At 41.2% G+C, this 16,243-nt stretch overlaps 1 protein-coding gene across 2 annotated transcripts in view; it reads left to right on the forward strand.

Annotated features, from left to right (window-relative positions):
* CACNA2D3 (calcium voltage-gated channel auxiliary subunit alpha2delta 3) overlaps positions 1–16,243 on the forward strand; it is an 800,023-nt gene that overhangs the window by 304,155 nt on the left and 479,625 nt on the right. For both annotated transcript variants that reach the window (XR_014251113.1, XM_082414438.1), the window contains exon 5: positions 8,081–8,243. Coding sequence is in view for 1 of the 2 variants with exons in the window: in XM_082414438.1 (XP_082270564.1) it covers positions 8,081–8,243 (163 nt within the window). In the remaining variant the exon portion in view is untranslated. The remainder of the gene's footprint in view (positions 1–8,080; positions 8,244–16,243) is intronic.

The raw sequence follows: 16,243 nt of genomic DNA on the forward strand, positions 1-16,243 counted from the left end.
GCTTTACAGGTAGTCTTGAAGTCTTCCAACTTTGTTCTTCTTGTTTAGTATTGTGTTCAAATACTTTTTAATGAATGTAATGCTTGATTCCTTCCAGCCAGAGGTTTTTTTTTTATTTCTGTCTCTTGAAAATCTCATAACACACTCCTTCAGGGGTTGGCAAACTACAGCCCACAGGCCAAATCCTTTTTGTAATTATGTAAATCTTTGGTAAATAAAGTTTGACTGGAGCACACCCAGACCCATTATTTTATGTACTGTCTGGCCACTGTCGTGCTACAACAGTAATGTAGAAGAGTTGTGACAAAGACTGTATAACATGCAAAGCCTAAAGTATGACTGTCTGACCCTTCACACAAAACATGTTCCTACCCCTGCCCCACTGAGTCACTTTTAGATGCTTACTCATTGGACGACTTCATCCTGAGTTGGTGCCAAGCCAGGTTTGGGGAAACAGCACACCTACCATTTTGTTCCTGGTGTTTTCTTTGCCACATTTCGTCCCTTGGATTAGTTTCCTTTGTGCCCCATCACACTTGGTAGGTGATCAGATATACTCACAAAAGAACTAATTTACTCCTACCTCCTGGGTGACAGGGACTCAGAAATACTGAGGTGACTTAGGCTTAACACATCTCTTCCTCTCTCCTATGGACAAAGCCACTGAGCTTCATAATTCCAGCAATGAATTCCAAGGACGGAGAAGTGATTCTTCTTGTTTGCACTGAGTCAGCCTTTTCAAAATCAATACAGAATGGACAAATGGATTTAGGGAGGAGCAGAACACACAGTTGTCTGCAGTGAAGGATGGGCACCACTGAGCAAAATCCTGCTTTTCATCCTTCCTTCAGTTTCATTCTGGGTTGTGCAGGTTATTCAATTAAATGGCAGTTTTGAAGCTGTCTCTGGAGAGCCTATGAGTGAACCATAATGGCACTGGCCTTAACCAAGCAGGCTGGGCTCTTTTGTTAATTTATATGTTTTCATTTCTCTTAAATAAATACCTAGGAGTAGAATTTGCTGGATCATATGGTAGATACATGTTTAACTTTACAAGAAGCTGTGAATGGTTTTCCGAAGGGTTTGAAAGGTTTTATATTTCCACGAGCAATGTATGGGATTTCTGGTTATTCCACATCCTTGCCAACATTTAGTATTTTCAGAAAATTTAATATTAGCTAGTGGGTGTAAAATTGCATTTTGGAGCAATGACGGAGTTTTATTTTGCACTTCTGTGATTAATGATGTTGAACACTTTTTGGTTTGTATATTGGCCATTTGTATACTTTCCTTTGTAAGGTGTCTGTTCAAATCTTTTGCCTATATTTTAATTGGTGTTTTAAGTTGTGTTACAGGAGTTCTTTTTTTTTAAAAATTTATTTATTTATTTATTTATTTTTGGTTGTGTTGGGTCTTCATTTCTGTGCGAGGGCTTTCTCTAGTTGCGGCAAGCGGGGGCCACTCTTCATCGCGGTGCATGGGCCTCTCACTATCGCGGCCTCCCTTGTTGCAGAGCATAGGCTCCAGACGCGCAGGCTCAGTAGTTGTGGCTCACGGGCCCAGTTGCTCCGCGACATGTGGGATCTTCCCAGACCAGGGCTCGAACCCGTGTCCCCTGCATTGGCAAGCGGATTCTCAACCACTGCATCACCAGGGAAGCCCCAGGAGTTCTTTACATATTCTGGTACAAGTTATTTGTCAGATGTATGTATTATGAATACTTTTTCCTCAATGATGGCTTTACTATTTGTTTTATTAATAGTGAATTTGATGATCAGAAGTTTTCAGTTTTCATAAAGTCCAAATTATCAGTTTTAAAAATTGTAAGTGCTTTCTAAAACCTAAGAAATCATTGCTTACCTGAAGGCAGTAGAAGTTATTCATCGTTTTTTTGTTTTTGTTTTTTCAAATATTATAGATTTAGCTTTTTTCATTTTAAGTCTTTCAGCCATATTGAATGAATATGTGTATGTTGTGAATTAGGGGTTGAGGATGTTGTTTTCATATGGTTAGTCATATGTTCCACCACAATTTGTTGAAAATACTTTCCCCATTGAATTTTCTAAGCACCTTTATTGAAAATTGGTTGACTGTATCTGTGCAGCTTTATTTCTGGACTCTCTTCAGTTCCATTGATCTGTTTGTCTGCTCTAATGTCAATACCACACCATTTTGATTAGTTAAGTTTAGAGTAAGACTTAAATTCAGGAAATGTGAGTCATTGGACCTTTTTCTTCTTTTTAAAAATTGTTTTTGATATTCTAGATCCTTTTCATTTCTCTATAAAATTACAGTTAACTCAGCAATTCCTACAAACAGCCTGTTGAGATTTTGATTGAGATTTCTTTGGAGTTTTAGATCAGTTTGGGAAGAATTAACATGTTAATACTGAGTTTTCCAATCCTTAAGCACAAGGTATATGTCTCTATTTATTTAAGTCTTTAATTTCTCCCAGAAATATTTTGTAGTTTTCAGCATACAGGTATCACACATGTTTTTAAAAATTCATACCTAAGTATGTCAAGCTTTTTATGCTATTGTAAATGCTATCGTTCTTCCAGTTGTTCTTTGTTAGTACAACGAAATATAATTGATTTTGGTGTACTGATCTTATATCCTGTGACCTTGCTAAACTCAATAGTTACAGTAGATTATGTGCATTCTTTAGGGTTTTCTACATAGACAGTCATGTTGTCTGCAGAAAAAGATAGCTTTTTCCCTTTCCAATATGTATGGCATTCATTCACTCATTCACTCATTCATTCATGCAATTTACTGCATTTGCCAGAACCACCTGTACAATGTTGAATTGAAGTGATAAGACATACTTGCCTCGTTACTGATCTTAGGAGAAAAATATTCAGTGTTTTTTCATGAATATAATGTTAGCTGTAGGTTTTACATAGTTGCTCTTTATCAGGTTGAGGACTTTTTATCTTATTTTAAATTTCCTGATAGTTTTTATGATGAACAAAAGTTGGATTCTTTCAAATGTTTTTTTCTGCATTTATTTGGTCATATGATTTTTTAAAAGAAATTCTGTTAATGTGGTGAACTGTGTTGATTGATTTTTCAAATGTTAAACCAACCTTGAATTCCTGGGATAAATACAACTTGGTCATGATGGATTGTCCTTTTAATGACAGGGGATTTGATGTGATATTTTGTTAAGATTTTTGATCTAGATTAATGAGTGATAATAGCATGTAATTTTTCCAAAAATTGTTCTTGTTTGGTTTTGGTGTCAGTGTTATGCTGCCCTCATAAAATAAATTGGGACATATTCCTTCCTCTAATTTTTTGTAAGAGATTATGTAAGATAGTTTGTATTTTTTCCTTATGTATTTGATAGCATTCATTATTTAAGCCATCTGAACCTGGAGTTTTTTGTTTTATCATGGCTATTAATTGTGAATTCAATTTCTCTTGTATACATAGGGCCAGTCATATTTTATATTTCTTTTTGTGTCAATTTTGGTAATTTCAGTTATTCAAGGAATTTGACGTTTAACTCAAATTGTCAAATATTGGTATAAAGTTGTTTATATTATTCTCTTATCTTTTCATTATCTGTCAGCTCTTTAATAATGTTTTCTCTTTCATTCCTGACTCATATTTTGTGCTTTCTTACTTTTTTAGTCATCAGTCTAGCTAGGGTTTTATACTTTTGATATCATTGATTTTTTTCCCTGTTATTTGTTTTGTTTTATTGGTTTCTGCTTTTATCTCTATTATTATTGTTATTATTATTATTTTTGCCTGCATTTGGTCTTCATTGCTGCACGTGGGCTTTCTTTAGTTGCAGCAAGCGAGGGCTACTCTTCATTGCGGTGTATAGGCTTCTCATGCGGTAGCTTCTCTTGTGGCGGAGCACGGGCTCTAGACGTGCGGGCTTCAGTAGTTGCAGCACGTGGGCTCAGTAGTTGTGGCTCGGGGGCTCTAGAGTGAAGGCTCAGTAGCTGTGGCACACAGGTTTAGGTGCTCCATGGCATGTGAGATCTTCCCGGACCAGGGATCGAACCTGTGTCCCCTGCATTGGCAAGCAGATTCTTAATCACTGCACCACCAGGGAAGTCCCTATCTTGATTACTTTATTCCTTCTTTTAACATTCAGTTTTATTTGTTCTTGTTTTCTGTCTTCTTAAGGTAGTATCTTAGACTATTCATCTTAAAAATTTCTCCTTTTCTATGCTAAGCTTTAAAATCTATAAATTTTTCTCTAATTTCTGTTTCAGTTACATCTTACAAATATATTTTTTTATTATCATTTATTTCAAAATATTTTACAAATTTTTCTGTCATTTTCTTCCATGGTACATGTATTATTAAGGAGTGTGTTGGTTAATTTCAAAATCTGTAAGATTCTTCTAGATATCATCTTTTCTTAGATGTTATTGATATTTTTTGTATCATTATCATATATTGAATTCCCACTGTTATGATCTGGAAGAGAATGTGTGCTCTATAGTTGCTAGGTGTGGAATTCCTTAAAATCAATTAGCTTAAGTTGGTAACTAGTGTTGCTACGTGACCAACACCCAGTAAAAATCCTTAGCACTGAGTCCTTTTTTTTTTTTTTTTAATAAATTTATTTTATTTATTTATTTTTGGCTGCATTGGGTCTTCGTTGCTGTGCGTGGGCTTTCTCTCGTTGCAGCGAGTGGGGACTACTCTTTGTTGCAGTGCATGGGCTTCTCATTGCAGTGGCTTCTGTTGTTGGGTGCAGAGCACGGGCTGTAGGCGCGCAGGCTTCGGTAGTTTTGGCTTGTGGGCTCTAGAGCACGGGCCCAGTAGTTGTGGCACATGGGCTTAGTTGCTCCGCGGCATGTGGGATCTTCCTGGACCAGGGCTTGAACCTGTGTCCCCTGCACTAGCAGGCAGATTCTTAAGCACTGCACCACCAGGGAAGCCCCAGCACTGAGTTTTTGTTGAGCCTCTCTGGTAGGCAGCCTTTCAAATGTGTTGTCATCCATTCATTGCTGGAAGAATTTGTACATCTTATGTAATTGTGCTGGGAGAGAAACCTTGGAAGCTCACATCTGGATTGCTCTGGACTTCAGCACATGCGTCTCTTTTCCTTTCATGATTTTGCTTTATATCTTTTCACTGTAATGAATCTTTTCAAAGAACCAACTTTTAGTTTCATTGATTTCCTGATTTCAATTTCATTGATTTCTGTTCAGCAAAATTTTTTAAAAAGTGTTTTTTTCCCCTTCTGCTTACTTTGGATTTAATTTTCTCTTCTTTTTCTAGTTTCCTAAAATAGAAGCTTAGGCGATTAACTTTAGATTTTTTTTTCTTTTCCAATACATCCATTGAATGCTGTAAATTTCCCTGTAAGCACTGCTTTTGCTGCATCTTGCAAATTTTGACAAGTTATTTTTTGATTTTAATTTAGTTTAAAATTTCTCTTGAGACTTATTCTTTGACCCATGTGTTATTTAGAAATACGTTGTTTAATCTCCAAATATTTTGGGATTTGTCCAGCTGTCTTTCTGTTATAGATTTCTAGTTTAATTTCAATGTGGTCTGAGAGCACATTTTGTATGATTTCTATTCTTTTAAATTTGTTAAGGTGTGTTTTATGGCCCAGAATGTGGTCTGTCATTTTGATTGTTCCATGTGAGCTTGAGAAAAATGTATATTCTGCTGTTGTTGGATGAATTAGTCTATAGTCAATTAGATTCAGTTGCTGTGCTGTTCAGTTCAAACTGTATCCTTACCAGTATTCTGCCTGATGGATTTATCAGTTACTGATAGAGGTACTGAAGTCTTCAACTTTAGTAGCGTGTTATCTGTTTCTCTTTGTAATTCTATCATTTTTTTCCCTCACATACTTTAATATTCTGTTGTTAGGTGCATACACATTAAAGATTGTTATGTCTTCTTGGAGAATTAACCCCTTTATCATTATGTAATGCCAGTCTTTTTTGCTGATAATTTTCCTCGCTTTGAAGTCTGCTTTGTCTGAAATTAATATGGCCACTCTGGCTTTCTTTTGATTAATGTTAGCATAGTATATCTTTTTCTACCGCTTTACTTTTAATCGACCTGTTCTTTATATTTAAGGTGAGTTTCTTATAGACAGCATATAGTTGGTTCTTCTTTTTTATCCACTGTGACCATCTCTATCTTTTAATTAATCTATTTAGACCCTTCACATTTAAAGTGAGCATTGATATAGTTGGATTAATATGTACCATACTTGTAACTGTTTTCTATTCATTGCCCTTGTGTTTTTTTTTTTTTTTTTTTGGTCTTCTACTCTTTTTATGCCTTCTCTGGTTTTAATTGAGCATATTACATAACGTAGTATTTTCTCCTTCCTTGGCATTTATACTTCTTTTAAAAATTGTTTTAGTGGTTGTTTTATAGTTTGCAATATACATTTACAACTAATTCACGTCCACTGTCAATCTTGTACCACTTCATGGGTAGTATAACACTGTGCTATTCATTTCACTTATCCATAACTATAATAATCCAATTTGTTGCTATTATTATTTTGATAAAACTATTTGTCAGGTCAGTTAAGAATAAGAAAATTAAATATTTTACTTTCATTTATTCCTGTTGTAACACTCTTTTCTGGGTTTCTGACCTGTGTAGTTTCCCCTCCCTTTAATGAAATTTTAACATTTTTTGCAAGGCAGGTCTATTTGCAACAAATTTCTTTAATTTTTGTCTGAAGAAGTCTTTATTTCTTTTTCACTTTTGAAGGATAATTTTTCTGGATTCTAGAATTCTAGGTTGGTAGGCCTTTTCTTTGAACATTAAGTATTTCAGGCTACTCTCTTTTTGCTTGTATGTTTTCTGAACAGAAGTCTGATGGTAATCCTTGTCCTTGTTCCTCTGTAGGGAAGGTTTTTTCCTCTTTTTGGCTTCCTTTAAGATTTTCTCTTTGTCTTTGATTTTTGCACTTTGGATATGACATGCCTAGGTGTAGATTTTTTTTTTTTTTTTTAATATTCATGTGCTTGATTTTCCCTGGACTTCTTGGATCTGTGGTTTGGTGTTTGTCATTAATTTTGGAAATATTACTTCAAATATTTCTTCTGTTCCCTTTTCTCTTTCTTCTCTGGTATTCCCATTACACTACACATCTGTTACACTTTTTGTAATTGTTCTATGGTTTTGAATATTCTATTCCTTTTTTCCCATTCATTTTTTTCTTTGCTTTTCAGTTTGGGAAGTTTCTACTGACATAGCTTCTGGCTCACTGATTATTTCCTCAGCTGTATCCAGGCCGGCGATGACCCATTGTCATTCTTCATTTCTATTACAGTGTTTTTGATTTCTAGCATTTCTTTTTGATTATTTCTCTTAGAATATTTGTCTCTCTACTTATCTGTCTGTTCTTACCTGTTTTCTACTTTTTCCTTTAGTGCCCTTAGTATATTAATTACAGTTGTTTTAAATTCCTGCTCTGATAATTCCAACCACACCTGCCATCTACCATCTTGCAATACTGCACATCAGTTAAGTGCACAGACTCTGGAAATAGACTGTCTGTGTTTTAATTCTGGTTCTGCTTATCGCTGGTGTAATCTTTGACAGCGTACATAAATTCTCTCTACCTCAATTTCCTCATTTGTGAAGTTAGAATACTCATAAAACCTACTTCATAGAGTCGTTAGGAGAATTGAGTAAGTTAACATATGGAAAGCACTTAGAACAACAAGTATGACTATCTAATATATTATATATTTACTTAATTTTTGTTGTTTTCCAGTCTCCTTCTACTTAAAGGTAGGCTGAATAAAGGCAGGGTCTGTCTTCAAACTTTAAAGAATTAAAATGTTTTGGGGCAGTTTTCTCTATATTCACATAAGGAAGTACTAAGCAGCTTCTTAAATTTATGTTTTTCAAGAGTACTTAATGACATTGGGAAATAGTTATATGGTGCTATCACACCTGTGCAAAAGCAGCCATAGACGGTGTGAAAGACTTACAGATTACGTGACTAGAACAGAATCCACAAGTGTAGGGGACAGCCCGCCCGCAGCCATACCCAGGTCCATCTGAGTTCACAGCCTTCTTCCCTAAGCCACATGTCATGTTTTTTGACTTTCTCTTTCAGTATGAATACTTCAATGCCGTGCTGATAAATGAAAGGGACAAAGATGGGAATTTTTTGGAGCTGGGGAAGGAATTCATCTTAGCCCCAAATGACCATTTTAATAATTTGCCTGTGAACATCAGCCTGAGCGACGTTCAAGTGCCAACGAACATGTACAACAAAGGTAAGGCTCACTGCTGCTGCTCCTTTTGGAGGGTAGAGAGGGCAGGACTTGAGGGGCAGGGCTGGCTGGTTTGGGATATCATGCTTTTTTGAAAAACAATTATAAGCTGGGTGTGTCAGGCACCAGCTGGATAGGTGAAGTGTGTGCCTGTTCTGCCTGGACACTCTGGGCTTGCTGTTTTCCTGGCTCCTGTTTGCATCAGGCCCTCTAACTTGTAGTCCAGGGGTTGGCAAACTTTTTCTTTAAAGGACCAGATAGTAAATATCTTAATTAGGCTTTGTGGGCCACAAAGTCTCTGTTGCAACTACTCAGCTCTGCTGTTCTGGCACAGAAGCAACCATACATAGGTAATATGTAAATCAGCAGATACTATGTAAATTGGCTGGTTCCAAGAAAACATTTAATCTACAAAAACAGATAGCTGCATTGGACCTGCAGGCGGTAGTGTACAGAGCCTTCTCTCTTCTTCCTCCATTCCTTGTGATGGTATTTGAGGGTTCTGGAGCTCCTAGGGTTACCATGGAATCACTTGTGATCTTAGAGTACAAAGCAGCATGAACCTTAATGAGGCTCCCTGTTTTCAGGCTTGTGTTCCTCAAATCCAGTCTTCTCATAGATTCTAGAGTTCTTTTCCCCAAATTCCCATCTGCCCCTTTGAATTGGGATTATAATAGCCAAGGACTGGGCTCTGGCATCAGACGGCCTCTGATTAGATCCTGAGTTCTATTTCTTACTGGCTGTGACCTTGAAAGGCTGAGACCACCTTGTCTCTTTAGACCTTAGTTTCCTTATATCTAGGATGTGGATAATAATCGCATCTATCTCACGGGGTAGTTGTGAGGATGAAACAGATGATGAGTACAAAGGGTTTAATTAAGGATGTTACCTTCCTCATCCTCACCATTACGGAGTAGGATTTTGCTCTGCTTTGTCATACCTGGGAGGATCCTAAACAAAGAGCTGTCTTCCCCAAAAAATAAATTAGAAAGCCATGGCATCTTCAAAGTAAAAATCTACTCTGTTATAAGCTATTGATGTTTTAGAAATATCGGGGGCCAGTTTCAGTATCACAGGCAGGAAAGCAGTGGTCACGAGACGGGCTCTGGGCTTGAATCCTGCTCATCCTTTTGCTGGCTCTGTAATCCTAAGCAAGTAACTTTTCCTCCCCGAGCCTCAGTTTCCTTCTTTGTAAAATAGGGATAAGAATACTGCCTCCCTCAGGGGGTTATTGTGAGGATATGAAATGATGCCTAAGCATCTTCAGCACAACTGTTGCTCGTGGAAACTGCCTAGTGCATCTTAGTTGTCATCATTATTATCGGGAAATAACATGAATATAAATTGCATTTCTAAATTGTTCTAGGTTACTGTTTAAAGAGCTTGGTCAGTGATTAAAGAGCTTCCAACTCACCATCTCTATAGTGTTCTTCTCGTGCCTGTCCTTTGGGTCTGGATATCTAATGTCTCCCTTTCCTGGTTGACCTGTTACCCGTCCTTAATGTTCTGTGAGGCAGTACCCCATCCATTAATTATTCTGATGGTTATTGGGGCCCCTGTGGTGAACCAGATGCAGCCCCTTCCTTGAGAGGTTCATAGTAAACTTAGGGACCAGACAGGTAAAAGAGATCATAGGATACCGTGTGTCACCTGCTGGCCACAGTTATTGAAAGACCGGACAGTGGGAGCTCTAGGGAGGGGACCTGACCACTTGCTCCTGTGAGCTGCCACATGTTTTTCTTTTCTCTCTCTCAGAGAAAGAGATGTCAGTCCGAGTTGCCCCTAGTGGGCTCTCGATTGGACTGTATCCTGTGACCTAATCTTTACTTTGGACTCTTCCTCAGAAAGCAAATTCCTAAGAACCCAAGCTTTAGAGGGCTGAGCTCAGCTTTGTCCGCTGGAGTTTAGTCCTCCGGGGCATCCTGCCAGATGAGAAGGAAACCCCCTTTTGTGCAGTGTGGCTGCAAGAAGACCATTCTCTCAGCATTACATACATTCTCAACGGAAGATGAAAAGTTCAGATTTTACAGAGCAATTCCAGACATAAAACAATTCAGAATGATCTTTTAAAATATGGCAACTGCTTCAAGGTTGCTTGAACCATTAGCCCCATTATAGAGATTTAATTGCACCTTGAGCTTTAAAGGCATAATTGTACCTTTCCATGGTGGCAGCACTAGGGGACCAGCACTGCCATTGATCACACAGACTGCAAGTCTCTCTAGGCAGAATCATAATAGATAGTCAGATTTCTTGAGCCATAGAGGTACATAATTTTATTTAACGTCATCCTCAGCACCCCTCATGAGGTCTGCCTACCACCCCTACTCAGACACAGTGGTCCCCCAGCCAGGCAGTGGGTCATGGGCTAAAGTCTCCCAGGCACTGTGTCTTGTTTCTGCCAGGCAGTGAGTAGCTGCCCAAGGAAGAGAGCAGGGGACTTGAGGAAAATTCCTGTCTCATTCTACCTAATTCAAACCAGCCCCGAATAGTCTTTTTTCTTTTCATGTTGCAGAAATGTATTTCATGTTTAGAGTGCTCTCCAGCTCAGATCTAGTTATTGATGACATGTACTCAAAACACATGCTCAGAGATTGGTCACTAGCTGAGATGTTCCTGGGTTAGAAATCTTGCCCCCAGCAAAGGAAACCAGTATAGGGGGCCATGCTCCCCTGGCAGCTTGAACCCCCATGGGCACATAGCAGAGTGGTTTGATACTTGCTTAGGAGCTGCTGTGTGCTGTGCTCTTGGGCATAACTTCTAGGCATAGATGAAACTTGCTGATAAAATCTACCTCTTTTCTGCAATCTGCTTTTCTTTTGCTTCCTCGGCAGGGCCTTGCAACCAGGCTGTTCAGCCAGGTCAGCGCTCACCTCTGTGCTTGAGGTGCCTTTCTCGAAGACGCTGACAGAAATTGCAGGTTCAGAGTTGGTGACATGAGGGCAAACTGACCTATTGGCCACGAGAATTCAAAGAGTCATATTTCTGGAGTCTTCAGAAATGTGTCTTAGGGTCCTCATGGTGCCTGATGTAGCAGCTTCTTTCTGAAGCCAGCAGATGTTTGCTGAGCGGCTGCTCTGGCATCCCCGGCCCGCGAGTCTTACCATCTGTTGAGACGACTTTGGAGACTAGCTGCCCATGCCTTAGAAGCTGTGAACAATCCATTTCCTCTAGGAGTAAAGCATGGGGCAGGATGCTTTTGTGAGACCTGAGGATGGTCTGACAGTGGATTCAGATGAAGCTGAACTCTTTTAAGTAATTTCTAGACTGAAGTGGTATAAAATTTACACAGGCACATATGTAGGTACATGTACACACCTACACACACAATGTGTCTGTGTGTGTGTATCTGGGTATGTGTGTGTTTGTATATGTGTGTATGAAACAAATATGCTCTGCCCTCAACCTACCCCTTCATCCCTGCCGCTCACCTCCATCTACCCAAGTGAGACCCCCTTCTGTTCACTGAGTACGCCTTTCTCTTTCCTCCATTGTATCTTGTTCATTTCTTTTATCCCTGCCTCCCTGTTTATTGCTTATCCAAATGCTCATTCTTAAAAACCAGCTCAGTACAACCTCTTCAATTCCTTTACGCTTTTGTTTTGTAAGTGACTGGTCCTTTGTTGTGGTATCACTTTGTTCTAGAAGTACATTGCATGCATTCTTTTCCTTCTCTGAGGGCAGGGGCTCTGCTGATTCAGCCTGCTTGGTGCCCTCCTTTGCCCCGAGCACCATGCTCTTTACATAACGGGTTTTCTACAGTGGATGAGGTAGGGAATGCCACCTGGGCTGTCATTTTTCCATGGTGCCTGCAAGCAGCAGAAACCTACCCTGGCTGACTTAAATGGAAAAGATACTTTTTGAAAGGACATTGGTTGGCTCACAGACTCTCCCAGAAAGTTAGAGAATAAGGCTTAGAAAATGGTCGTGAGAGAGGACAGCCAGGGGCCAGAGCCACAACCAGAGCCAGCCTGGTAAGGACCGCCTGCCACCATGGCTGACCCCAGCCATGCATCTGTGACTGCATGAAACAGCTGTGCCTCATTTTCCTCATTCAGAAACTGGAGATAATAATCCCAGTCACCTTCTCAGGGGGTTTTGGTGAGGATTAAACATTGAGAAGGCCACTCAGTACACAAGCTTAGGCAAGTTTTTCTTTCCTTCCATTCCTCAGCATCCTTAGCTGTCAAATGGGTATGGCAGTACTGACCTTATAGGATTATCATGAGCACAGCAAGAATAATGCTCGTGTGGGTTGGGGTGCAGTGGCTAGCCCACTGACCTTGTCTCTTGTCACCTGCTGGAGGGGAAATAAGGCCCATGTCATGGGGTTGCAGTTAGATAGCACAGGTAGCCTGTCAGAGAGTCTGGTACTCAATGAAGACCAACGCATTCTGTTGTGATTATGACTATATTAACTTGTTCGATTCTCACAGGCAATTATGGTTAAGACAGGAAGAACTTGAAATCAGAGGGAGTAACAACAGGTCACAGGTTCCCCAGCTGGCAGAGGCAGGATTAGAACCCAGCATTTTCATTAATTGTGTCCTCTCTGGACCACACGCCACCCCAGTGCCTGGGTTGCTGGTCTGTGAGCCGTTATTCTCAAGGGTGTATATAAGGGAAAAGACAATACTTTGGCTCCCAAATATTTTTGTTTTAAAGTGGTTGAAATCCAAGAACTGGAAATTGGCCAGAGTTTGACCCTAAACTTCTGCTTCTTTTGTCTCATGTGGTTGCTAAAGAACACAAAAGGGCAGTTTCGGTGATTCTGTGTTGTTTTGGGGTTTTTCCCCTTTCTCCTTATCCCATTTTGCTTCCCCGCCCTCCTCCGCCCCATAACTGTGCTGTAACCATGGTGCTGTCGAGACAGAGGAAAGACATGATAAAAGTGGAAGAAAAAAGGTGGTGGCTTAAAAATGTGCCCATAGATAACATTAAACACAAATGATTCTATAGTTTGGCTGGGGGAGAGAGGGGAGGGAAAGAATCCTGTAGCATGTCAGTGTTTTAGACCCAAGCAGAAAAGAGGCAAAAGTAGTAGCTTTATTCTCCAGTAGTTTTAGGCTGGATAAAGGAAAATGTGAATTTTAGAAGTTAACCAGTTTAAACTCTTGTATCATTTTACCACTGTGGCCTCATTTTATTTCCCTCTGCAGCCCCTTGAGGGAGGTTAGGCAATATTCTCATCTCCCTTTTTCAGATGAAGAAACTAAATGTCAGGGAGGCCAAGTCACATAGGTAGGAAGGTCCATGGCAAGTGGACCTGGATTTTCTGATGAGGAGTCCAGCTTACTTGGCTGCCTCTCTGACCATGAGCTCTGAGAGGATGGGTACCTATTCCCGCAAGTGTCTGGGGCTCAGTTACTTCTGGGTCACCTTGGGATCTCGGAACTTTTGCCCAGGCTGAGAACCCCAGCCCTGGGCCCATCCATCACCAGCCTTCCTTCTGAAGCTCCAACTCTTCCTGGGCCCTGCTCCCTGTAGTGAGACCCCAGACCCTTCTCTGGCCGTGCCTCCTCTTCCCTCCGTGATACCCAGTGTCATAACTCCAATGAGTTGAGGTTCCCACGTGAGCTTGGAAGAGGTGCTGACTCATGTAGCGTCTGCATATCAGCCCTGCAAACATTCTTGATGTGACTCTGCTTGGGACAAAAAGTGGGACATGGCAGGGAGGACAAGCAGAATATTGCCTCTATAAAGTATTTGCTCATCTATTCGTTCATTCCTTCCTTCCTTCCTTCATTCATCAAATGTTGACTGTGCCGAGCTCTAGAGATACGCCCACAACTAGGAAAGACGTGGGCCCTGCTCCTTGAGCAGAGTGGGAAGACAGATGCTGAACACGTCATGATCAGGTGGCGGGAAGGCAGAGTATGGTGCTAAGGGGCATGTAGCAGGGGGCCGGGCCTGGTCCTGGGGCTCCAAGAAAGCCCTCCCTGAGAGGAGGTGGAGAGGAGGGAGTTAGACGGGAAGGGAGTGGTTGGGAGGGAGGCACGTCCAGCAGAAGGACTAAACAGTGAGCAGGTGTCAGGGGAGCGGGCATGGGGCTGGGACGCTAACAATGAGGGAGTGTGGTGTCCAAGGGGACTTGGGGTGGGGAGGAGTCAGAAAGGTTAGGCTATGGGGCCTCCAAGGGCTGGCCAGGTGGTGAGAGGCTGTGAAGGCCATCAGAAGCTCATGGAAACCATGGAGACAGGTAAAATATGGTTGAGAGCTTTGCTGGGAAGAGGTCTGCAGAGGAACACTGGGGCCAGACACTGAGGAAGAGGGAAGAAGGGAGAGGAGGAGGAGTCCAGGGCCTGGTGCGGAGAAGACCCAGTGGAGAGGAATGGTGTGTGGCCCAGACTGGATGGTGAAGGTGCAAGCCCTTGGGCCTCGGGCCCCAGAGAGTGAGCTCCAGCAGGAACATCAGCTCCACCAGGGCAGGGACCTCCTCTGTGTTCTTCTCTGATGACTTGCCAGCCTCAACATGATACTTGCACGTAGTAGGTGCCCAATAAATACTTGTTGCCAGGTGAGCAAATGAATGAAGGGAGCAATTTAGAAAAACTTCTCACTTGGTTCTCGTACAGGTGAAGAAAAGACTCTGGGAATAGCTCTCAGTCTCGATTCCCTTTCCTCCACCAGTAATGGAGGGCCTGGGAGAGGTTCACTGCTTGGCAGAGGTGGAGTGAGGTGTGAATTGCAGGGCATGACCGAGGCCACCCCTTCATCTTCTAGACATCCCAGGAAGGTGCCCAGTCAGGCCAGCATGGGCTGCAAGCTCTCCTGTGTATGGGGGCCCAGCCCCTGAAGATGAACACAGGTCCAGGAAAAGGGAGACCCATAACCACCACTGTAGAGCCTGAGGAACCAACCTGTGTGTTACAATCCATTAGGTTCTTCTGAAAAGCCCAAGGAAGGGGAAGGTCTAGCCTGGCGGACTTGGGTCCTGGGCTGCCGTAGGGATGGGCAGAATTGCTGGGTTTGGATTTGTCAGATGTCTCAACCTATTTTTCCAATGCTGGGTTTGATAAAATGCAAAATGCATTTTGCCAAGCACTTTTCCCCTTAATTACATGTGTATATTTTAAGGGAAATTTAATCCATATGTTTCTGATTCATTTACATGGAAATCATTAAGAGGTTGTTTTCTAGGAGCCATTTGATGTGCAAGAAGGCTCATGAACCTTTTTAAAAGCTGTGTTTAAAAATTGTTTCTTTCTTTTCCCTTTGCTTGGGGGTGTGTGTGTGCACATACGTGTGTGAGAGAGAGAGTGAGAGTGAGAGAGAACGGGGGGTGGAGAGAAAGAAGGATAGAAAGAAAGAAACTGACTCCAGCATGTCAAAAACAAATATGGACTCTAAATGGTTTGTTTTCTCCTTAGAATTCTGAGCTACACATTTGGAGTAGGCTAGACTCTTGCTTTTATGTCTGTTTTTGGCACTAACTGAAGGTGATGGTGCTATGGCCATAAGTTGGAATCTTGAGTAAGGATCAGAGGATCAGGCCTGTACACACTGCTTCGCTTCTAGAGAAGGGCATTCAGGACCCTCCCCATCACATGGCCCTTTGGCACCTGCAGGCCCCCCACGGCCAGATGAATGTCCCCAACCCTGTTTCATCAGTGAGAGCACGATAGGACAAGAGTGTTTGGCCAGATACACAGATGATAGTGCCACTGAAGTGACCCCACTGTCGTTATCCCAAAGTACTCATCATTTTTCTCTTCTAGTTTGGAAATTATATTTTTATGTCCTAGAGTGACTATCTCTGTCTTAAAATTCACCATTTGAGTGGCTGAGTTCAAGTTCTTTTGGCAGTTCCTTCACATTTCTGACTGTGTGTGTGGGCATAGCACAAACATAGGTCTGCGAAGATGTGTATGTGTGTACGCATAGGTTTGGGTCTCTATTATCTCATCAGAGGTGGTGTTAGTGGAAGGAGGATGTCCTGTGGCTCGCTGTGGCCTCTGCTTAGGCTTATGTTTAACCCAGATGTTGAACTTGTTTAATGAGTG

Source organism: Balaenoptera physalus (genome assembly GCF_965194825.1).
Source record: "Balaenoptera physalus genome assembly, chromosome: 11".
NCBI lineage: Eukaryota > Metazoa > Chordata > Mammalia > Artiodactyla > Balaenopteridae > Balaenoptera > Balaenoptera physalus.